This window comes from Osmia bicornis, chromosome 11 (genome assembly GCF_907164935.1).
Source record: "Osmia bicornis bicornis chromosome 11, iOsmBic2.1, whole genome shotgun sequence".
In the NCBI taxonomy this organism is placed as follows: domain Eukaryota; kingdom Metazoa; phylum Arthropoda; class Insecta; order Hymenoptera; family Megachilidae; genus Osmia; species Osmia bicornis.
The window spans coordinates 1527413-1550364 of record NC_060226.1 but is presented as its reverse complement, the minus strand read 5'-3'; the positions used below and the strand labels follow the sequence as shown (position 1 = coordinate 1550364).

The window sequence follows — 22952 nt, the reverse complement described above, 5'->3', positions numbered from 1 at the left end:
TACAACCTATTTTCATTTTCAACAGTATTTCATTTGTGCCTTGAAAACGGTACTCTCTCTTGGTATCAAAATATGAAACACTTAGCACAGCACCAATACTTTTACTTCAAAATTTTAATTATTAAAAACATGACATTAAACCAGTTCAATCTTTTATACGGTTCTATTACGCGCGCAAGGAAATTTTTAAAAATTTTGTAACAGTGCCATCTAGCGGATAGGATCCGAACTAACTATCTCTAACAGGAGAGCAGAAAGAGCAAGGAGGTATGCCAGGAGGTATTCCATGCACACGCAGAGAAAAATCATTAATAACTCATTTTATAGGAATAATTTATGAACCTTTATGATTGATTCTTAAAGTACACGCTCGCAGCTACTTTCACGTATAGGTTTTGTCAAGATCCAGCTAGTAATTAATAAATTATAGCAATTTTAAGATCGACGGCTTGATTCGCGCCTACCCAAGATAGGGAACTTTCATAGTTTTCGACTTTCCGGTGATCAATTTTCGTACTTCAATGATTGAAGAATAAAGAATACTATCTTAGCTTTCTTCTGGTATAGATTTTATGAATCTCCAATAAGTGATTAATTAGTTATTAACAATTTTTGGAGTGATCGTTCCTGCAGGTTCGAGTCGCCGCTACTATAATTGCTTATAATTAATTAATTACTGGCAGGATCTTTACAAAACCTATATGGTAAAGTTGCTATGAGCATATACTTCAAGAATCAATCATAAAGGTTTACAAATTGTTCCTAGAAAATTAGTTATTAATGATTTTTCTCTGTATGCGCATAGTATACTTCCTGGTATACCTCCTTTGCTTCCTGCTCTCCCATTAGAAACAGTTAGTTCCGCCCCCGGCCGCAAGATGGCGCTGCCATTTTTTTTTTAAATTTATGGTATTCGAGTTTGTTAGTGTTTCACTTAACAGAGTAATTACATAAATAATTTATTTTAATATTGGTAAAGTGATATTAGAAAAACACTTATATAATAAACTAATATACATACAGTCAATGAAATTTTAAAAGAAGATTATTGATAATGGTTATTATGGATCCTATTTACATAAACATGGTTATGTCAGATACCGATAGCACTAAAAATGAAAAAAAAATTTGAAACTAGATAACTAAAGAATCTTCCTATTTTTTCTGTTAAGTATTAACACTGAAATAAATACTGTTAAAAATGAATTTAGTATTAAAAATACTTCTCTCCTATTGTTGGACCAATATGTATTTAATAATTGGATTAAGCATGGGTTTAAGTCTCAGCATAATATCAGTACCACTCGATATCAATGATTACGATAGTAAAACAGAGAATTTACTGCATTACTCAAACTATCAAGATGAGTTGGATGAATATGAACCAAAGATAAACATTAACAATAAACCGCAACAAGCACAAAAAGTTTCCAAAACATTAATACGTCCAAGATATTACTCTACAGAGCTTGGAATCAGAGAAAAGCTCTTCATAGGAGTGATAACAAGCCAGCAATATTTACACAGTAGAGACACAGCAATTAATAAAACAGTTGCCCATATTGTAGATAAAGTAAGGTATTTTATTTCTATACCGGAAGGAACCAAACCTAATGTAACTCTTCCTGGTATAGTTGGATTTACAGACACTAGAAGTATCTTGAAACCATTTCATACTATGAAGTATATCATTGATAATTACTTGGAAGATTATGATTATTATTTTTTAGTCAAAGATATAAGTTATATCAATGTTAAACAATTATTAAACTTTGTTTCCAAGATCAGTGTAAGTCAGAATGTTCATGTAGGCGTTCCTGGAGATATCCCAACTTATTGTTCTTTAGGTAAAATAATTAATGTAATAAAAAGTTCATTCTAACGAAGTAAATATTCTAGGAATCATAATCACTTATACTCTTCTTTTCAGATTCAGGAATTCTCTTGAGTAATTCAGTGATTCAAGAATTGAAGAGTAATTTAGATTGGTGCGTAAAAAATGCTTATTCTGATTCAGATGATGTTAATTTTGGTCGATGTATTATCCATTCTATGTCAACGCCTTGTTCCAACCAAATACAAGGACAGAAATTTGTATTTACAAAATTGAAACCGACCTTTATATTTGAACAAAATTTTAAAGAATTAGCTAAAAATGAAGAATTTTTACGTTCTCTTGTAATATATCCAATATACGATCACCATCTTATCTATAAATTCAATACCTATTTTGCAGCAGTAAGTTTGTTGGACATATTTGAAGTTATCATTTGATATTTTAATTCTTACCACTTATTAATTTCAGACGAAGTCTGTGGAGATTCAGGAAAAAATTGCTTACATACGAAAGGCTGTTTTAAATATGGCACCTTTAGGACCATTACAAGAACGAAATGTTTCTTGGCCTATTGGTAATCAACCTGGAAACAAAGCTACTGGACGTTTCGATATTTTACGATGGACGTATTTTAACGAGACTCATGAATTTTTTAATACTGATTTCTCCAGCGTGCAGGAGTTAAAAACTGACGCGAAGTTTGATATAGATCGAATAATAAACTTTACGGCTTCTAGCGTTATTGCTAGTTATGATGAAAAATTGAAATTTAAAAGATTGTTAAATGGATATCAAAAGTTTGATGCATCCCGAGGGATGGATTACATATTAGATTTAGAGTTTATTGATACTGATACTGATAAAGAATTGATAAAAAGGGTGGAAGTATGCAAGCCACTGGGTAAAGTTGAAATTTTACCTGTGCCATATGTAACAGAAAACACAAGAATAAATATAATATTGACTGTAGATTTGTTAAACAAACAGGCTGCGTTAAATTTTTTAGAGCAATATGCATTAGACTGTATGGAGAAAAAGTACAAAACTTTCCTTATGGTGGTTGGTATCCCTAAATTAATTAATTATTGTTTCAATATAATTGTTTAATACTTGTTCATGTACAGGTGCTTCTATACAATTTTGATTCCACTTCGAAAGGTAAGGAAGATATGTATTATGACATTAAACACTATATTCTGATGCTGGCTGAAAAATACAAGAAACATCAGTCCAAAATCACTTGGCTCTCTGTACGCTTACCAAATGGTATAACATCTATAGGATCTAATCAGTTATTAAATATCGCTGTAACAGATTTATGCATTAGAAAATTTTCACCTGAAAGTCTAATACTTTTCGTCGAGATGGACGTACAACTTCGATTGGATTATTTAAATAGAGTAATATTTTTTATTTCAGAAATAATTTGTATATAATAGTAAAAATTTGCAAATTAATTAACATTCAAATATTTAGGTTCGTATGAATACTATCAATCAGTATCAAATATTTAGCCCAATTCCATTTATGGAATTCCATCCGGATATAGCCCACATAAACGATATGAAACAAGACACAGATATTAACAGAAATCATGGGAGATACGATGAATACAATTACAATAACATTGCGTTTTATGTTAGGGATTATAATGCAAGTATGTACTCGATTATGTTCTTTACAAGTTCTTTTATTGAATATTAAATGGAATATTCGTTTTAACTAATACTTTTACATTTTTGTTACAGTGCGAAAAACTGTGGAAGTTAGTATTCCAATAATACACTCTGATCGAGACATTCACTCTTTGTTAAAGTTGTCACAGGAAATACCTGTTACATCTTTGTTCGAGATGTTCGTTTCTTTTAGTAATATTCACGTACTACGTGCAGTAGAGCCGGCGCTCAAAGTAAAATATAAAAACATTAATTGTGCTAATACCACAAACAATATGTACAAGATTTGTATTCAATCAAGAAATCTTTATTTGGGTCGACATAGTCAACTCGCTAGATTAATACTAGATTACCAGAGTTATAAGAATAGTTTATTGGCATAAATTATATTTATCACAAAAAAGTATTATCAAACGTTGAAACTTATATTATTGTCGAGTTGGAAATATTTATGTAGTTTCTATAGTACAAAAGTTGAGATAATTTTAAATGAGGTAAGTAAACGAAAGTTTTATATCTGATATGAAATTTGATATGAAATGTTAACCTTTTATGCATGTACGTAATAGAATTTATATTATAACGCATACTTTATTAAATTTATACAGCATTTCATTTAAATAAATATTTTGTAAGTAATGCAATCGTTTCAGTCATTCAATCGTTTCTTTTAACACAGAATCAATTAATCAAATTGAAAAATCAATTAATTGGTATGGCATTCAATTTTTTCGAATGTTTTAAAACGAAGGAGATCTTAAAAAGACCGTTTATTTTTTCCCTGAAAAGTTTTAACAGAATTAGATTCATTAAAGCGTAAAACATTATTAGACGAAGTCTATAATATACTTTACCATTAATTACTATCAGATTCTGATTCTGATAATTGCAAATCTTCGTTCAACAGATTATTTGGTGGCATAAGGACGGTGGGTGACGAAGTTGTACTATTCAAATGTCCTAAAAAAAAAAAGGATACGTATTCAATTAAAATTCAATGAGGAAAAAATCTTCAAAAAATTATTCTGAAAGAAATACCATTAGTTCCCATTAACACTGGAGCATTCTCAGTATCAGAATCACTGTCTGAACTATCTGAACTTGAGCTACTTGATGTAGAATCACTGAGAGCTACTAATTCACTGTCTACAGTTATGGAAGGTTTCGTGGTAGACTGAGTATTTGTTGCAGGGGACGATCTTGAAGGTGCAGAAGAGTTTACAGTTGGTAACGATCCAGACGATGGTAAAGGACAATCATCGTTGTCGGAACCGATCATCGGCAAACTAGCCAGAGTCGATGATGCCACTTGTGGTTGCACTGGTGAACTAAATGGTGAACTAAAGTTCTGTATGTTTTTAGTACGTTTAGAAAAAGATCTTAATATAATTTTATAACATCACTACATAAATACAGCTTGAATGAAATTCAAATGAAATACTGTTCATACGGAATAATATCTGTTACCTATTAGTGAAAGCTGAAGGTGGACTTTTCCCATGATAAGGAGAAACTCTAAGCGGACTGTACTGTTTTGGATGTAACTGCACACTGGGTTCCCTTTTCTTTCCACTTGTAACTTTCGTTCTTCCATTTGCCCTTCCATGCGTGGGACTCCTTTTGGTTTCAACTGGAGTTATAGGTCTGTTGCTACTATTACCTCCGGAAATCCCTAAGTGTGACTGAGACTTGGGTTCGGTTCTAAAAAGTAATATATGTATATACTATAATTTAATAGATAGTATGAGAGTATAAAACCATACCGGGTCTTTTTGACTTGTATGTTTGCTGTTAACTTTTCTAAAGTAATTTCTCCTGTAACTCTATCAATTATTAATACACATTCTTTGCTGTAGGGTCTCTGGGAACCTTTAAACACTGTATGAGGAATTCCAGCACCATCTAAATGAGGGACAGTAACTGTCATTGTGTTGTTTGCTCCAACATCTACCATTGCCACTTTAGAAACATCCACGCTAGCTGGTTTAAAATCATCTGAAATGAAATACATTTAATTTCACAATTGCTATCTGGAAGTTAATCGGTTTGGCAACTGCTGGTACTCTTTGTACTTGACATCCAGAAAATTCTCTCAGAGTAGATTTATATATTTACCAAATCGACATACTAACATTTTAAAGTATGGAAAGCTGTTGATCTATTATTTGTAAATGTAGGTCCAAGCTTGAGTTCCCGAATTTCGGGGCCCAAACCAAGGCGTTCTGCCATGTCACGCCCGAAGCTTGCTTCGGGAACAGAGGTGACTGATTTCATTGAATACACCTTTATTTATCACTTCTTGATATCGTGAATACGCAAGGTACTGGAGGCACGTGAAATTTACGGACGATCTAGATTAATCGTCGCAGGTTTTACTAATTATTTTGCCAAAATATGGCAGACACGCGCACTTGCGTTTGCCAGTAACAGCTGCTTCGAAAGTTCCTTCGTTTATACTGTTACGACCGACTAGCCAGTTCGTTCATTTGATCTGTTATGTGTGTGGAAAGGATTATCATTAAATTATATTTTAATGAGCATCAAATTAATACGATATAGAAAAGTCGAACGAAAATACCACAGCTCACATAATAAGATTCGTTGACCTAGTTACTCCTGATATCTGCACTCATGAAGATCCACACTTATGGTTAATTCGATTGATAATTTAAGAATTCGTTATCAGAATTAATTACAGCTGTTCAATGCTTCGTCGATTCGATCGAACTCAAGATATGTTACGATTGATCTGTTCACGGATTCTGAGCAACAGCATTGTAATGAACGTTTTCTGATTTCAGCAAAAATTAACTTTCCATAGAATTAGAGGAATTATTTAAGTATTATCATAGAATCTGTATCGAATATAGATGGACTATCTGTACTCTATAATATCCCATGACGGACATGACGTTTAAAGAAATGGATCTCTCATTGGCCTTTTTTGATCTTAAAATTAGTACTTCATTGTTACGTTGGGTGGCGTTTATGAGTCTGTGTTATTACATTATATCAAATATATGTATTTATATATTAGTCAAACAAGATATATTTTAATATTTGAAATTAAGAATTGTTATTAATGTTTTCAGAATATGTAACATACGCAGAATGTTAATTGCACATGTACATTTATGTATTAAGGTATTTATTAATAATCAAGAAAACAGGTTATAAAGAAGGTTAAAGATACATACATAATGTACATTTGTAAATGGTATTAAATTTATGTAACAACAAAATTCGAATAATTTATTAACATGAGTTTACTTATTAGAAGAGCTTTTACTTCATTAAGTAAATCTTTAATAACTAAGGAACATTTTAGTCCACAAGTGATGATTGTTCATGCTTTTCACAACAATCAAATTTTATACAATAGAAGAAAAAAAGCATCCAGTGATATTTCACTCAATTATTTTGATGCATCAAAAAGCAAAGAGAAAGAAGTATTCTTAGAAATAATACGTATATATCTTAAAGAGAATACTTTGCTAAGAGGACATACACAATTTATATTAAGGGCATTAAAATACATGAATGAATTTGGTGTGAATAAAGATTTGGAAACGTATAAAGCATTACTAGATGTATTTCCAAAAGGGAAATTCATACCAGTGAATATTTATCAAGCCTTGTCTTATCATTATCCAAAGCAACAAGATACAGCTATAGAATTGCTTGCACAAATGGAAGATAATTTTGTGATGCCTGATTATGAAATGCAGCAAATGATATTAAATATTTTTGGCGAAAGAAGTTATGTTATTAAAAAATTTTGGCGTATGACTTATTGGATGCCAAAATTTGCTCATTTAAATCCATGGCCAGTCCCTGAACCTCCGCCAACAGACCCCAGAGAATTAGCACAATTAGCAATAGAAAAGATATCTAGCATAGATGTACAAAGCAATGTTACCGAATATAGAACAAAAGATGTACCAGATGCTATTGATGATACATGGATTGTATCTGTTATGAGCAGATCACAACAAGAACTACTCGCTGTACAACCAACTGACAAATCCTTATCTGTAGAAGGTCCTTTTATTATTTGGATTGGAACTACCTGCATGGATTATTTTGTACTAAAAGGGGAACCGATAAAAAGAGAAATTATTTATGAGAGTTATGATGGTAAGATCGAACTGTGCCTTAAACACTGTTTACTTTAGACTGCAATAAGATTTTTATGCATTCTACTGTATTCTTTCAGATATTTCTAATTTAGAAATTCCCTTTTGGGAAAGGCATCACTTTAAAATACCTTATACCATTCATGAACAGCCTGATGGTGTGTATTATGCGATATGTGCTACTGGTACCTCTTCCAAAGATTCTCTATTATCTTGGATAAGGTGCTTAGAAAAAACAAATCCCATTCTAGAACATATACCAATAGTGTTCAAATTGAAATCACTCACGCAAGAAAAAGCACTTATTGAACAAGGTGAAAATAAACCTGTTATGGAACAATTACCTTCTGATACAGGTGCATTGAAAGAATAGTTTAATGGTTTATGAGCATAAGTAACATAAAAATGTATAAATAAAGTATTTATAATGCTTAATATTTATCTTTCTTCTTGTCCACATATCAGAAACTTCCTCAGAATAATTAATGGCCAGTAGCAAAGTAAGTAAATTCCTAAAGATATATTTTTTTCTTGTAAAATTTGAGTAATTTAGATAATTTGCATTTACAGGATGTGAATTAAAGTTTCACTCGAAATAAAAACAACATTGATATTCACGATGAACACTTAATTCGCAATGAAACAATGCGTATTTATCAGTATTCTTAAACGAATTTTTTGACCTCCTTCGGGAGCGTATCTACATTTAGATAATGAATGTTCATATCAAAATAAATTCGTTTAACTTTTAAACTTGTGCATGCATAATCATGTACTGCCAGTAAGTGATCGTTCTTTACACGGTTAAAACACTTTCCAGTACAAGTTTTATAAAAGTGAATATTAATTTTCTAATAAAATAGAAAATAGAATTTGCGAGTATAAATTGACTTTTAAACAAACATGCAAGTAAATAAATTTATAAGCGCATCTTCAGCTTATATTAATACATCATATTTATCATACTTAAAGTGTAAGTATCTTTTTATTAATTAAAATTTAAAGTTTTAATGGATCATGTAGTAAAAATTCATTCAATTATTCTTTTAGGGTTTATCATACAAAATAGATTTTTTGTAAATGATGTAAGAAATTGTTTGGAAATGCCCGCTTGCAAACATGTACCTCCAACGTATACGGTAATATTTCATGTTATTGTAGAAATTTTAATTTTATCTATTGAGTTTATCGATTGGGTTTTGCCTAAGTTAACGATGTCTTTTTAATCTAGGGCAAATGCTACGAAGACATGAAAAGGGCACACGAGACGATTGTATCTCCTTCTCTAAAACCATTTTACAAAGAACCGCTAATTATACACGAAGGCCGAGGACAGTGGTTGTGGGATCATCGAGGAGAACGATATTTGGATATGTTTGGCGGTGTCGCTACCGTATCTGTAGGACATTCTCATCCGTAAGAAAATCTTATTAGCTGTTGATAACAAAGTTTTGAAAAGTTAACACGAATACAATTGAAATTTAAATATTTATCGAGCAATAAAAATCATTGTTTTTTACTTTTCAGAAAAATAGTAGCTGCTATATTTGAGCAAGCATCGAAATTGAACCATGTATCTTCTGTCTACATGCAACCTCGTCTACAAGAATATGTGGCCAAGTTGATCGGTAAATTTTCAGGAAAGTTAAAAGTAGTCTATTTAACAAACAGTGGATCTGAAGCTAACGAGTTAGCATTTTTGATGGCTAGACTTTATACTCGCAATCAAAATATTGTTTCTTTAAAAAACGGCTATCATGGAGCAACTTATGGAACCTCAGCATCTACTGCATTAAGTAACTGGAAATATCCTTTTGTTGTACAACCACCTGGTTACATGCACGTAAGTGCAATACAAATATTAGATCCTTCATCATTATATTAATACTATTTAATTATTTCAGATAGTATACCCAGATGTATACAAGGGTAGTTGGGGTGGTTCCAGCTGCAGAGATTCCCCTGTACAAGTAAGTGGAAGGAATTGTGCCTGTGGGGAGAAGGAATGTATAGCTTCAGATAAATACTTTGATGACTTTAAGGAGACATTTCAATTTAGTTTGCCATACAAACACAGTATAGCAGCATTTGTAGCTGAAAGTATTCAGGTACCTTATTACCATACGAATAATGCAAAATAATTGATTTTTGTTTTTTTAATTATAGCTACTATCGATAAGCATTATGTAATTTTTAGGGAATAGGAGGAACAGTACAATATCCTAAAAACTTTCTTCAGAAAGTATATGATTATATCCATGCACAAGGTGGTCTGTGTATAGCGGATGAAGTTCAGACTGGTTTTGGTAGAACAGGGGAGCATTTTTGGGGCTTTGAAAGCCATAAGGTTGAACCGGATATAGTGACATTAGCGAAAGGTATAGGTAATGGGTTTCCTCTAGGCGCAGTAGTAACAAGCGCCGAAATTGCTGAGAGTCTAAATGCCGCTTTACATTTCAATACATTTGGAGGAAATCCGCTTGCTTGCGCCGTAGGGATAACGGTGCTTGATGTAAGTATCGCTTATTAAAATATTAATTATTTAAAATATTGTTGGAATATGAATAATTCTATTTCAGATCATAGAAAATGAACGTCTTCAGGAGAATGCACATAAGGTCGGTACTTACCTGATTAAACAATTAAGTACGTTGTTATCAGAATTCCCCAATATTGTTGGAGATGTTAGAGGGAAAGGATTAATGATTGGAGTTGAACTAATTTCAAATGCCGAGACAAGAAGTCCATTAAAAGCTGAGCACATGCTTGATATTTTTGAAGATATAAAGAATATGAAAATTCTTCTCGGAAAAGGAGGAGTACATGGGAATGTGAGTTAAATATTTATAATATTTAAATATTTATATATTTATATATTTATATATTTATAATTATTTATACATAGGTATTGAGAATAAAACCACCTTTATGTATAACAAAGGAAGATGCAAATTTTACAGTTGCAGTTATAAGAAGAGCATTAGAAGTTCATAAAGAAAAATACCATAAATAGATCAAAGAACAATTTAATACATTAAGCGAATACAATCCTTTTTGTTTGGTATAGTCATTTATATTACATTTGTACAATATAATTTCTTTCTTTATTGTTATTACACCTTAATTTAACATGCAGATTTTGTGACTACACTGCAGTCACTACAATATAATTGTACATGATGCTAATGATTCACAATATCCATAGACAATAAAGATTGATCACTATGTATGTACAAACGTATGTTTTCCTAATAAACTAATAATACGTTTTATAGAATCGGATAAACAGATGTCCAAGTTAACAAAAATGTAACGAATTAATGTGAACATTTGATACCTTTTACCATAGTTTCAGTCTTCCTGATAAAATGCGTAAGTTTACTCGATAATTTTCTTGACGGAATAATTATTTTTATACAAATGCAATTGTCATGGTAATTATTTTACAATGGTAAATGTATTTTTACACGTCGTTTTTTAATCATGTATTTTAAGTTAAACTAATATATAAAATTATATGCAGATAAACGAGAACAATAAGTTTCATCCATTTTAAGTTAAATAAATTATAGATTTTGATCTGAGTATTTAAGAACCTCCATGTTTCTTAAAATTCTAACAATTAATCAGTTTAATGGAAGACCTATTTATAACAGCATTATAAGAAGAAACTATATTCTCCTAAATAAAAATGTGTAAGGCTGTCAACAGAACATAAAAATGAAGACATACTGACAAATATAAATGCAGTCAAATTTCTTATAACGAATTAAAATATAATGCATGAAGACTTTTAATAAATGGAAATGAGATTTGGCACAAAATTAGAGTATCAAAAGAAATAATATGAACACGTGACTCTATCAGTTCCTGTTATTGTCTAAAAACTGCTCAAATGTATTCAGCTATACAGTTTCCCATTATTGCTTGTATTATAAAATACTCAGTTCTTTTAGAATATGATATAAAAAAAGATCAATAATTATCTGTTTAGTTAATGAAATCTAATTCTGAATTCTGAAAAGGTATTAAATTTTACTTCTGTCATTAGTCATAAATAATATGGGTCATATTAAGTATGAAACATGTAGGTACCCATTAGTAAAATAAAATTTTCTTTCAAACCTTTAAGCAATTAAGTTAGTTAGAACTATTTTAGAATCTGGGAGCGTGTCAAGAAGGTAATGAGAAGAATCTGTCATTGAAGCAAGATCAGCTTCTAACAATGCTAACTGAAGTTCCCTTCGTGCTTTTTGTACAACATACACCATTAATGAAATGCCTATTAAAATCTGAAAATGAAATGAAAAAATATATATTGTGTTCAAACAATCTTAATATTTTGATGAGAAAAAAACAGAATGATATACCTGAAAACAGAAGACAATGTAACCAGTTGCTGCTGTTGATTTATCCTCAAGAACATCTTGCATAGATCTTAAACTACTACCAAGATAAATGTTGATGATCTGAGCAGGTAGTAAGCCTAATGCACTAGCTACATGGTATTGAAAACCACCCATATTACTAACCTGGATATTTATATACATTATTTTTAATATAAACTTTTATAAACACGATTTATTTTTGTCAAAATATACATACCGCGAAAATTGTGTTCTGTAGACCAAAGGGGATCGGAGTTAATCTGGCAAACAACACAACTTTAAAAGTTTGTGGTCCAGAAATAACCCTAAGAATTGCTCTTGCAGTGTTATTTTGTAAAAGTGTTCCAATAGGCAATTTCGATGACAACGCGCTAAGAGTAACATGTGCTATGGCTATTCCCAAATTGGCAGATAACACTACCATTACTATACCTTTTAATATACCAAAGAGGTAACCACTAGCAATGATAAGAAATAAATAACCAATTACAATAGGGAATGAAACCACGCTAAACAGTGCAATGAATATTACAGTAACAACCCATATGTTTTGATGTTCAATCCAATAAAGTAGGATTTTAATATAGTCCCTACAGATGAAAACAATTGCTCCCAGAAGAGCTAGGGTAGCAACTGTTACAATAACGTAACATATTGAGTTTGAATGGATGCAATTGCATTGTATTGGAGTAGAACTTTTTGATGGACGCACACCAGCTTCTACGTTTTCTATATTAATTATATCCATGTCCAATGCAATTATTATTCATTATGTATACTAAAATACTCATTTCAGTGCCATTCTTCTGTTATGACCTGTTTAAAATGTATGAAATATTATTGCATGTATATGATAATGTTTTAGATATACAGACATTTCATCCTTACCAATGTTATGTCAAATTAATGACACTAATAAAATAAGGAAATTAATTATTACATTGGACTTTTACATTGTTGTGTATATTCATGGTAAAACATATAACTTTTACGATGAAAACACAAATCGTGCAGTGATTACAAATACAAAAAGGACTGGACATGCTACTGTTTTCGAGGTGTTATGATTTTGGGGGTCCCAGACATCCCCAGGTGACGTTAGGTCTGCATTACAGCAGTGATTATAGATAGTAGAAGACTGGACATGCCTTTGTTACCGAAGGGTGGTCATTTTTGGGGCGAGTGTCCCCCCAGTATGAAGAGAGGTTTCCACAGTCGGCATAACAGTCGTGCCTGTTTTGGCAGTTCATCTGTTACCATACCTTACTGGCACAACTACCTTATCGATTACGGTAAGGCGAAGAAACGTACACATGTAATGTGTAAAAAAAGGCCATAATTTTTGGTCCCCTGAGGTAAAGTTTACCCATAAAATTGATCAATAGAAATTGTGGCTGTACTTCCGAAAACCTCCATGCTTCAAATTAGCTGAAATGTTGGAAATAGGTTTCTTTTTAATAAAAATAATGATTCCAAGAAGGATTTTTGGCGACTCGAGAAAAAATTTGTTATCATTTGGGTGTCCTTCCCTACTTTACCGACGCAATTATAACGGCAGGAATACTTGAGACAGATTTGAAAATTTGAAGGCGGTTCTGATGCTGTGAAATCTGCTATTTTCAATTGTTTTTTAAAAGGTATCGATGTACAAGAATACTAGAATTACAATGTATCAATTAGTCGATGATATTAATTATGTATATTCTGCATATCAATAATATTTTTATACCAACCTAATCCAAGCTTTAACTACAGTGAATTAGGTTAGGTTAGGTCAGATGAATATTCCGGCCGCCTTTTGGCGGCCGGCAACGCATGCCGAAATCATTGAGTAATTATTTAGATTATGGACGGCAACTTCGATTTCGATGATTTTTAAATATGTTGTAGAAATCAACATTTTGAACAACTTTTTCCGATACATATAACCGCCGCTCGGCCTTAGTTTTCGAGATATTTTCGAAAAACTGTCGAAACTAACACATTGAATCATATATAGTACGTAAAGTGAGGTGGAGGTAAGAAGAGCACGCATTTACCGACAGTGAATTCATGCCGAACATCCGTTCTACATTACCATTACCCCACAGCGCCACAAATATAATAAATGAACAGCAAGCGAATTTTCTTGAAGGCGTTTTCTTCTTTACCGACTTCGACGCCGGTTGCCACAGGCACAAATTCACGACCCTTCCAGAACAAAAGCAAAGCGTCTTGTTTGGTCTTGTTGGATCTTGTTGGATCTGTAACTTGTAACATACCCATTGTGGATTTTACTCGTCTTTGTTCCTGTATAAACATACGCACATAATGCCACGCAGATCAGAAATAAACTACAGTTTAATTTCTGCGGTTCGTGATGGAGATTTAAAAAGAGTACGCGAGTTAATCAATTCTTACGGTCTATCTTATTCACAAGCATGGTCGGAAGGATACGTTTTACTTCGTGATGCTATTGCAAATGAACATACAGAAATTGCTAGACTACTTTTAATGAATGGTTCCAAAGTTAACAGTAAAAACAAGAATCCCTCTGATACTCCACTTCATTTAGCTGTTATGAAGGGTAACAGAGAAATTGTTGAGATGCTTCTAGATAGAGGTGCTGATGTTGATGCTAGAAATGTACACGGTTTGACTGCGCTGCATGATGCAGTTCAAACTGGAAAAGCGGCAATTACTCAACTCCTTTTGAATCGGGGAGCTTATGCTGATGCTGTAGACAATTACGGTAAAATTCCAATTCATGTTGCTGCTGGCAATGGATATGTGCAGATTGGTGAAGATCTTCTAAATCATAGGGCTTATATTTATTCTTTCAAAGTCGGGGAAGAGTATACACCACTACATTTTGCATCTCAACGAGGTAGTGAAGAAGATGTCAGATTATTATTGAGTACAGGTGCTGATGTTAATGTTAATGCGAAGGATAATTTAACGCCACTTCATGTGGCCACTACAGCAGGTCATGAAACAGTTGTAAAACTACTCCTGGAACATGGGGCTAAGGTTGATGCCCAGGATAAGAATGGCAAGACTACACTGTATCTTGCTGTTGAAAAAGGATATTTACTGATTGTTAAGGATATTTTGAAATATTGTCCTGATATTAATAATCAAAGCAACAGAAGCTCTCTTAAAGTCGCAGTATACGAGTTTAGAAAAGAGATCGTTGAGACTCTTCTTCAATATGGTTTTACTGTTGATCCTAAAGATATAAATAATCCTGAATTGCTGCATACTGCTGTTGAGAAAGGATATTTGAAAATTGTTGAAGACCTGTTGAAGTATGGTGCTAATGTTAATATGTTACACAGTTCGACGGATAAAAAAGGTTTTACGCCTCTACATAGTGCAGCCAACAACAAGCAAAAGGAAATGGCCAAATTATTGATAAACTATGGAGCTAATGTTAATGCTAAAGATGAAAGTGAAAAAACTCCAATATTTTATGCTCTTGAAAACATTGATGCAAAAGTCACCAAACTACTTTTAACTAATGGAGCTGGTATAAAAGATAGTCCTGAGTTACTAAATATTGCTGTTAAAAAGAAATGCAAAAAAATTGTTGAAATTCTTTTACAACATGATGCTGATATTAACGCTAGTGATAAGTATGGAAGAACAGCCTTATATTTTACTGCTCTTGATAAAGAGAGAGAAATTGTTGCATTGCTGCTAAGTAAGGGGGCTAATGTTAATGCTAAAACTAAAGATGGAGAAACAACACTTCAAGCTGCTATTAAGAATGGATGTACAAAAGTCGTTGAAGCTCTTTTGGAATACAATGCAGATGTTAACTATCTAGCAAAAGGTGATATGACACTGCTTCATCTTTCTGCTAAGAAAGGCAATGAGCTAATTAGCAAAATGCTTTTAAACAAAGGGCTCGACGTCAACGCTACACGAAAAGATCGAATGACTGCACTTCATATTGCTGCTGAAAACGGCCATTCGCAAATTGTTGAAATTCTCTTGGAATTTGGTGCTGCAGTTGACTTTAGAGATGAGAATGGTAGAACACCACTTCATATTGCTTCTACACAAGGACATGCACAAGTTGTTAATACTCTTCTAGAATATGGTTCTGACATCAACATAAGTCAAAATGGTCATGCACCACTTGAATGTGCTATGCTCATTGCTCAATACTTGCATGATAGATCTAATTTTCAACGTAATAACTCTGATTCTGAGAGTGATTATTATGACGAAGTTGCTGAGATCCTTAAACAGTACATAGTTAAAGTAAATACTGCAGGCTTATACGTAAGTGCAAGAAATTTAAAGTTGACTAATTTCGATGAAACTAGCATCATTGAAATTAGTGACGATGAAATTAGTGACTATGGAATTAGTGACTATGGAATTAATGACGATGGAATTAGTGACGATGAAATTAGTGACAATGAAATTAATGATAATGAAATTATAGGTATTAAATTTAGCAATTTTCAGAGGGAATGTAAAGCAGAAATAGAAATTATGAGGGGCGAGAAGATTGATAATAGCAATACTTCTTTTCACGATATCCTGACAAAGAGTATAAGTCAATTAGCAATATATGCAAGGAATAAAAATATAGTACAGGCCTTGAAATCAGATGATTATAAAACAAAATTTCCAATATATGCTAGTGTCATAAATGGTCGATTTAGGAGGGGCATAGAAAGAAAAAAGTTACTGGAACAAGGCAATATGTTTTTGCAGTCTCTCTTCGAAAGCCGTCTTGGATTATCAACTTATTGTACTGAAAACATATTGAGTTACCTAAGTGGTGAAGATTTAAGAAATTTAATAGATGCTTGTAAGCCTTTGAATAGCCCTAATACCTACATTTGCGATAGAATAGCTACTTCTAGAAGTAGCAAAATTTCTAGATACTAACTAGAAGTTTAACGTCAATATTTAGTGAAAAATTCGTGTTAACCTGTGTAATGTTTATCTCTGCAAAATCGCTATTGACATGGCAAAGAATACTACTACCTCGATAAGGTACCAAATAGCAGAGAATATAAGAAGCTGGATATTAAAACGGAAATACACTGTAAATAAAATACACTTTAGCAAATAAAACAGGTATAGGATACTATACGCTGTTAAGGTATGCAAGAGGAAAATGTGGCATTCTAACTAAAAATTTAAAACGTATAGCAAATGAATTGTCAATTTCTGTTGATAATCTACTTAGCCACATGCATTGTTCAACCTGGCTCCTCAGTGTATTTCTTGGCCTTCGAGTGATGAAGCTCAACTTACAATGCGTAAATTTGAAGAAAATAATGGTTTTGTATGAACGATTGGCGCTATAGACGGAACGTACATTAAAATTGAAGTACCTAAAGAAAATTCTAAAGATTATATAAATCGAAAAGGATACCATTCCATTCAACTTCAGGTAGACTCTTACTACAATATCTATAAAAGTTATGTATTAATTTTATTTATGCTTGTATTCTTAATTTTTTTATTGATTGTAGGTGGTGTGTAATCACAGGGCAATGATTACTCATTGTTATGTGGGTTCTCCAGGATCAGTTCATGACCAGAGAGTCTTCAGACAATTGGAAGTTGCTGAATATTTAAATGATGGCAGTAAATTTCCTTTTGATAATCATTTAGTTGGAGATTCTGCGTATGAATTACATCAACATCTCTTGGTTCCATTTAAAGATAACGGACATTCAACCGCTGCACAAAAAAATGTCAATTTCCGTCAATCGTCTGCAAGAGTTGTTGTTGAAAGATGCTTCGCACTATTAAAAGGCCGTGTGCCGTATGCGTAGTTTATTATATTGCTTGCCTATGTCTCGAATCGATCTACTGGCTATAAAAGAAATATTATTATGAATACTTTCTAAAGACATTATATTCATGATTACAAAATACTTACAAAATCCTTGAATTTATAACTTAAATATAAAATAGTAATAATATTTCTAAGAAGTAGGTATAAATCATTTTTAGTAATTTAAATAATTTAGCATTAAGTTTTTGTATTTAAGTATATTTTCTTATTATTATACACAGTAAAAACAATATATACATTATTTCATATATTATACAATATTATAATTCATTTATGCATCGATAAATAACCTTAGATGTTTTCCATGCGGAGATATGATGTCTGTATCAATGACCCCCAACTTCCCCTATATAATAATACAATATAATCATAAAGTTGATCAGGTAAGATTATTCCAAACTTCAAAATGTTGGCAGGTACGTCGATCGTTGCCAGATTTGGCATTGTGATCTTTTATTGATTTATACGTTTATTTTAAACTTATTAATTTTGAAGCACATGTAGAGTTTTCCATCACTAAATTTCTTTTCCATTTCTTGATACTATCCCCTCGGATTCGATAGGAACTGATGGCACTCACACCCAACAAATAGAGTCCAAACGAAGGATTGGATGCGGGGAAGAGTCAATATGGTATCGTACTGACCTGTCAAAGTACACCAAGTACATACACACATTTTTATACACTCGTATCTTTTAAACTATGGTTTCCTAAACTTTTAACTTGCATTTTCGGACTTTTCAGGTCAAAAACTACAAAAATACATTTTTTGGTTCCCTAAGACGAAGTTTAACCCCTGTAACTGCGAAAAGACGAGTTTTCGTTCATTCTTGCGCATCTTGGCCCTGATTGGCGAAATTTTCACTTCCATGCGCTTGCGCACAGCGTCGCTGTGGCGCCTCCACGCGGTGCATCTACGCGAAAGTGCATCATTTGGAGTTGGAGTGTATAACGGGTAGCACGGTTTTTTACTCACGTGTATCATTCTGTACTCTCCCTATTTCACCCTACTATTCTTTCACCCTGTATATTAAACTCGCGATTGAAGCGCCTACCGCAGTAGGAGTTCGAAGCTCACTAAGTTCCCCCACTATCTTCCAACCTGCGCGTCGCAGTTATGGACTCTGGTGAACTCGACAATAAATTGTAAATGTTATTGCTTTGAATAGGTAACTATATGTATATCACATATTAAAATAGTTCCATACAACATCTGAAATACAGTTAGGAAAGAAGAGCTTGGTATCTGAATTTTATGAGGAAATAGTTTTTCAAGATCCAACAGCATTGATGCAACATCTACTAAATTCTAGTCATAATACAGATTGTAAGTAACATTTGATCTATTTAACCATTCTTACATAAGAAATTCTTATATTTACGAATATAAATCAAGTGACTGAATTAAAATTTGCATTTCAAATAATATAAAACAAATTTATTACTTTGAACCTAACACTAATAGGTTGTTGACAGCATAAAGTTATTGGATTACGCTGAATGCTGATTTATAGTTATTATTGCAATCACTTGACATATGGTATCTAATATCCTATGCTCACACCATGAGTTATCAAAAATAATTTCTTTTTTCTGTAATATCATGCAATAAAGTGATAATCAGAACAAGAGGTAATTTTTATGTTAGGCAAAGAGCCTTTGAAACCGTTACGAGATGCTAGAACTACCCCATCCGAACAAAGTAGTTGTTCAAGGAGTTCAGCCAAGGAAAGTTCTAAAGCTGGTCCTAGCTCTAGAAAACGGAGGCGTTCTGTTATAGACGAAGGTGACATAGTGTCGAAGAGGCTGCACAATGAAGAAGCTAAATTTGCTAAAAGTGTTGCTGGTAGAGAAGGGACACCTAGGTTTAATCGATTCTTAGATTTTTTAATTGAAGAGGAAGGAAAAAAATGTCTAGAGGTTTTGAAAAGAGAAGGAGTAAATTTAACTAATATGTCCAGTATTTTAAGTAGAGCAGGAGCCAATGCCGAGAAAGCTTTTAAAGATTTATATAACCTTTGGTTTGATGCAGAAGGAAATAAAACTCAATATTTAAAATCTCTAGAAAAAGAAGGAGTAAATCTATCTAATGTGTCCAGTATTTTAAGTAGAGCAGGAGCCAATGCCGAAACAGCTTTTAAAGACTTATATGACCTTTGGTTTGATGAACAAGGAAATAAAACACAATATCTAAGAACTCTAGAAAAAGAGGAAATAAATTTACCTAATATATCCAGTATTTTGCATGGAGTAGGAGCTAAGGCTAAAGTTACTTTTATAGAATTATATAATCTTTGGTTTGATGCAGAAGGAAATAAAACACAATATTTAAAAACTCTAAAAAAAGAAGGAATAAGTCTAGCTAATATGTCCAGTATTTTAGGTGGGGCAGGATCTAATGCTGCAAAAACTTTTAAAGACTTATATTATCTTTGGTTTGATGCAGAAGGAAGCAAAACACGATATTTAAAAACTTTAGAAAGAGAAGGGATAAATCTAGCTAATATATCCGGTATTTTAAGTGGGACAGGAGCTATGGCTGCAAAAACTTTTAAAGACTTATATGGTCTTTGGTTTGATTCAAAAGGAAAGAAAACACAATATTTAAGAACTCTAGAAAAAGAAGGAATAAATCTAGCTAATATATCCAGTATTTTAGGTAGGGCAGGAGCTAAGGCTGTAAAAGCTTTTAAAGACTTATATGACCTTTGGTTTGATACGCAAGGAAATAAAACTCAATATTTAAAAACTCTAGAAAAAGAAAGAATAAACCTAGCTAATGTGTCCAGTATGTTAAGTGGAGCAGGAGCTAAGGCTGTAAAAGCTTTTAAAAGCTTACATGGTCTTTGGTTTGATTCAGAAGGAAAGAAAACACAATATTTAAGAACTCTAGAAAAAGAAGGAATAAATCTAGCTAATATATCCAGTATTTTAAGTAGGGCAGGAGCTAAGGCTGTAAAAGCTTTTAAAGACTTATATGACCTTTGGTTTGATACGCAAGGAAATAAAACACAATATTTAAAAACTCTAAAAAAAGAAGGAATAAGTCTAGCTAACATATCCAGTATTTTAAATGGAGCAGGATCCAATGCTGTAAAAGCTTTTAAAGACTTATATGACCTTTGGTTTGATACGCAAGGAAATAAAACACAATATTTAAAAACTCTAAAAAAAGAAGGAATAAGTTTAGCTAATATGTCCAGTATTTTAAGTGGGGCAGGATCTAATGCTGCAAAAACTTTTAAAGACTTATATGATCTTTGGTTTGATGCAGAAGGAAACAAAACACAATATTTAAAAACTTTAGAAAGAGAAGGGATAAATCTACCTAATATGTCCAGTATTTTAAGTGGAGCAGGATCTAATGCTGCAAAAGCTTTTAAAGGCTTATATGATCTTTGGTTTGATGCAGAAGGAAAGAAAACACAATATTTAAAAACTCTAGAAAAAGAAGAAATAAATCTGACTAATATATCCAGTATTTTACATGGAACAGGATCTAATGCTGTAAAAGCTTTTAAAGACCTATATAATACTTTATTTGATGAGCAAGGAAATAAAAAACAGCATTTAAAGCATTTTGTTAAGAAAAATGGTTTTACAATACATAACTTATCAAGTATATTAAGTGGATCAGGAGTCAATGCTCAATATGCTTTTGAAAAGTTGCATAGTGTCTGTTTTAACGTCAAAGGGAAAAGAACAAAACTTTTAAATGATTTCTATAATGCAGGTTTTGAGCCTGGTAACTTATCCTGTATGTTATGTGGAGCAGGAGTTCATGCTTCTTCTATTTTACAAAGATTGCATAGTGTTTGTTTTGATGATAAAGGAGAAAGAACAGAGCTTTTAAATGACTTCTGTAATGTAGGTTTTAGGTTGGGTGATTTATGCAATATATTGAGTGGCGTAGCAGGTAATCTAGAAGAATTTCACGATTTTTGTTTTATAGGAGAAACAAAAAAGTATTTGTACCATTTTTTAGATGAGAAAGAAAGTTTTACGCCGAGTAATTTATGTAGTATATTACATGGAGCAAGAGCTAATATTTATTTTGCTTTAATAGATTTTCATAATGTTTGTTTTGATGGGGCAGGAAATAGAACACAGCTTTTAGATGATTTCTATAGAGCAGGTTTTACAGCAAGTAATTTATCCAAAATATTGTCCATGGCAGGAAATAATGCCTCTTCTATTTTAGTAAATTTTTATAAATCTTGTTTTAATAAAGAAAATTATTTAAATCACTTTTTAGCAGAGAAAAGACTCTTTACACCAAATAATTTATCTAAGATATTAGATAGAGTAGGACTTAATATTTGTTTTACTTTTGAAAAACTGCATGATCTTTGTTTTGATAAAGAAGGAAACAAAACAAATTATTTAGATAATCTTATCAAAAGTAACCCGACAAATAAAATACTTAATATATTACATAAAGAAGTTAAAAAAGCTCCTTCTACCTTTTTAGATGGTATATCACTGCAACAACAGAATATTAGCGGGACAGAGAAAACAAAATAAGAAAATATAGATGATCTTACACAGTAAAGTCTACTGAGTAGACCAACACATTCCAAAACAAAAAGCTCTCGCGGCCCTTAGTTTTGGGCGCTAGAGATGGTTGTATTATTTAAGTTTCTAGAGATATATAATACTAAATTAATAGAGATTGATTTAAGAATAGCAAAGAGAAATCGAGATTTCCGTCTACTATCATCAGTTTTGGTTGGCTTTAATTAAGTTCTCTTTAGAACACCATTATCAACTATATCGCTGACATCTATGGATGATTAAATTTTTATTAAAGAAATATGTTGAATTGTAATACTATTTTAGTAATAATGTGATGAAAGTTTTATTATTTAAATAGTTATTAATGGCTAAAATTCATGCAAGGTCAACAAGATCAAAATATGGCATAATAGGAGCTCCTAGACAACTTACTAGAAATCCTATTTCAGTTTTTAAACTCATAAAAGAAGGAAATAGCGGAAAGAAAGAAGAACATGAAAAACTGTTAAAGAAATTAAGAGAAGAATTACCTAACGGCTTTAAAATAGGAGCTGCTGTAGGTGAAGGGGATTGTTTTTTTGATTCTGTTG

At 32.1% G+C, this 22952-nt stretch overlaps 8 protein-coding genes across 10 annotated transcripts; 6 read left to right on the top strand and 2 right to left on the bottom strand.

Moving 5' to 3' along the window:
• The first annotated feature begins 853 nt into the window (after positions 1 to 853).
• On the top strand, positions 854 to 4152 carry LOC114879989 (chondroitin sulfate synthase 2). The gene is made up of 6 exons (XM_029195498.2): positions 854 to 1847; positions 1931 to 2238; positions 2306 to 2896; positions 2962 to 3237; positions 3314 to 3494; positions 3586 to 4152. The coding sequence occupies exons 1-6, from the start codon at positions 1202 to 1204 to the stop codon at positions 3894 to 3896; spliced, it is 2313 nt and encodes a 770-aa protein (XP_029051331.2). The 5' UTR covers positions 854 to 1201; the 3' UTR covers positions 3897 to 4152.
• On the bottom strand, positions 4085 to 6343 carry LOC114879992 (ell-associated factor Eaf). Of its 3 annotated transcripts, none has more exons than XM_029195503.2 (7): positions 6102 to 6343; positions 5646 to 6004; positions 5277 to 5508; positions 4981 to 5214; positions 4552 to 4841; positions 4368 to 4473; positions 4085 to 4294 (listed from the first exon to the last, which is right to left on the bottom strand). In XM_029195503.2, the coding sequence occupies exons 2-6, from the start codon at positions 5785 to 5787 to the stop codon at positions 4370 to 4372; spliced, it is 1002 nt and encodes a 333-aa protein (XP_029051336.1). In that variant the 5' UTR covers positions 5788 to 6004; positions 6102 to 6343; the 3' UTR covers positions 4085 to 4294; positions 4368 to 4369. The 3 variants fall into 3 exon arrangements, with proteins under 3 accessions (XP_029051336.1, XP_029051335.1, XP_029051334.1); XM_029195502.2 differs by having other exon boundaries at positions 4552 to 4853; positions 6092 to 6340; XM_029195501.2 differs by having other exon boundaries at positions 4552 to 4853; positions 6102 to 6340.
• A 185-nt stretch (positions 6344 to 6528) lies between these two features.
• Positions 6529 to 8084, top strand: LOC114879991 (evolutionarily conserved signaling intermediate in Toll pathway, mitochondrial). Its single transcript, XM_029195500.2, has 2 exons — positions 6529 to 7650; positions 7730 to 8084. Exons 1-2 carry the CDS (start codon positions 6774 to 6776, stop codon positions 8020 to 8022), a joined length of 1170 nt encoding a protein of 389 aa, XP_029051333.1. The 5' UTR covers positions 6529 to 6773; the 3' UTR covers positions 8023 to 8084.
• Positions 8085 to 8305: 221 nt separating this feature from the next.
• LOC114879990 (alanine--glyoxylate aminotransferase 2, mitochondrial) lies at positions 8306 to 10931 on the top strand. Its single transcript, XM_029195499.2, has 8 exons — positions 8306 to 8622; positions 8700 to 8788; positions 8881 to 9065; positions 9177 to 9492; positions 9554 to 9757; positions 9847 to 10161; positions 10229 to 10480; positions 10555 to 10931. Exons 1-8 carry the CDS (start codon positions 8553 to 8555, stop codon positions 10660 to 10662), a joined length of 1539 nt encoding a protein of 512 aa, XP_029051332.1. The 5' UTR covers positions 8306 to 8552; the 3' UTR covers positions 10663 to 10931.
• Positions 10660 to 13103, bottom strand: LOC114879994 (transmembrane protein 64). The gene is made up of 4 exons (XM_029195504.2): positions 12926 to 13103; positions 12255 to 12853; positions 12020 to 12181; positions 10660 to 11941 (listed from the first exon to the last, which is right to left on the bottom strand). The coding sequence occupies exons 2-4, from the start codon at positions 12783 to 12785 to the stop codon at positions 11777 to 11779; spliced, it is 858 nt and encodes a 285-aa protein (XP_029051337.1). The 5' UTR covers positions 12786 to 12853; positions 12926 to 13103; the 3' UTR covers positions 10660 to 11776.
• Positions 13104 to 14256: 1153 nt separating this feature from the next.
• LOC114880006 (ankyrin-1-like) lies at positions 14257 to 17429 on the top strand. Its single transcript, XM_029195534.2, has 2 exons — positions 14257 to 17141; positions 17229 to 17429. Exon 1 carries the CDS (start codon positions 14348 to 14350, stop codon positions 16922 to 16924), a length of 2577 nt encoding a protein of 858 aa, XP_029051367.2. The 5' UTR covers positions 14257 to 14347; the 3' UTR covers positions 16925 to 17141; positions 17229 to 17429.
• Positions 17337 to 18511, top strand: LOC114879999 (putative nuclease HARBI1; the record flags this gene model as incomplete). Its single annotated transcript, XM_046287779.1, has 2 exons — positions 17337 to 17435; positions 17518 to 18511. Coding segments are annotated over 2 exons (405 nt in total), but the record flags the coding sequence as incomplete, so codon positions are not given.
• Positions 18512 to 18602: 91 nt separating this feature from the next.
• Positions 18603 to 22888, top strand: LOC114880004. Its single transcript, XM_029195532.2, has 3 exons — positions 18603 to 18802; positions 19017 to 19174; positions 19496 to 22888. Exons 2-3 carry the CDS (start codon positions 19138 to 19140, stop codon positions 22369 to 22371), a joined length of 2913 nt encoding a protein of 970 aa, XP_029051365.2. The 5' UTR covers positions 18603 to 18802; positions 19017 to 19137; the 3' UTR covers positions 22372 to 22888.
• The last annotated feature ends 64 nt before the right edge of the window (positions 22889 to 22952 follow it).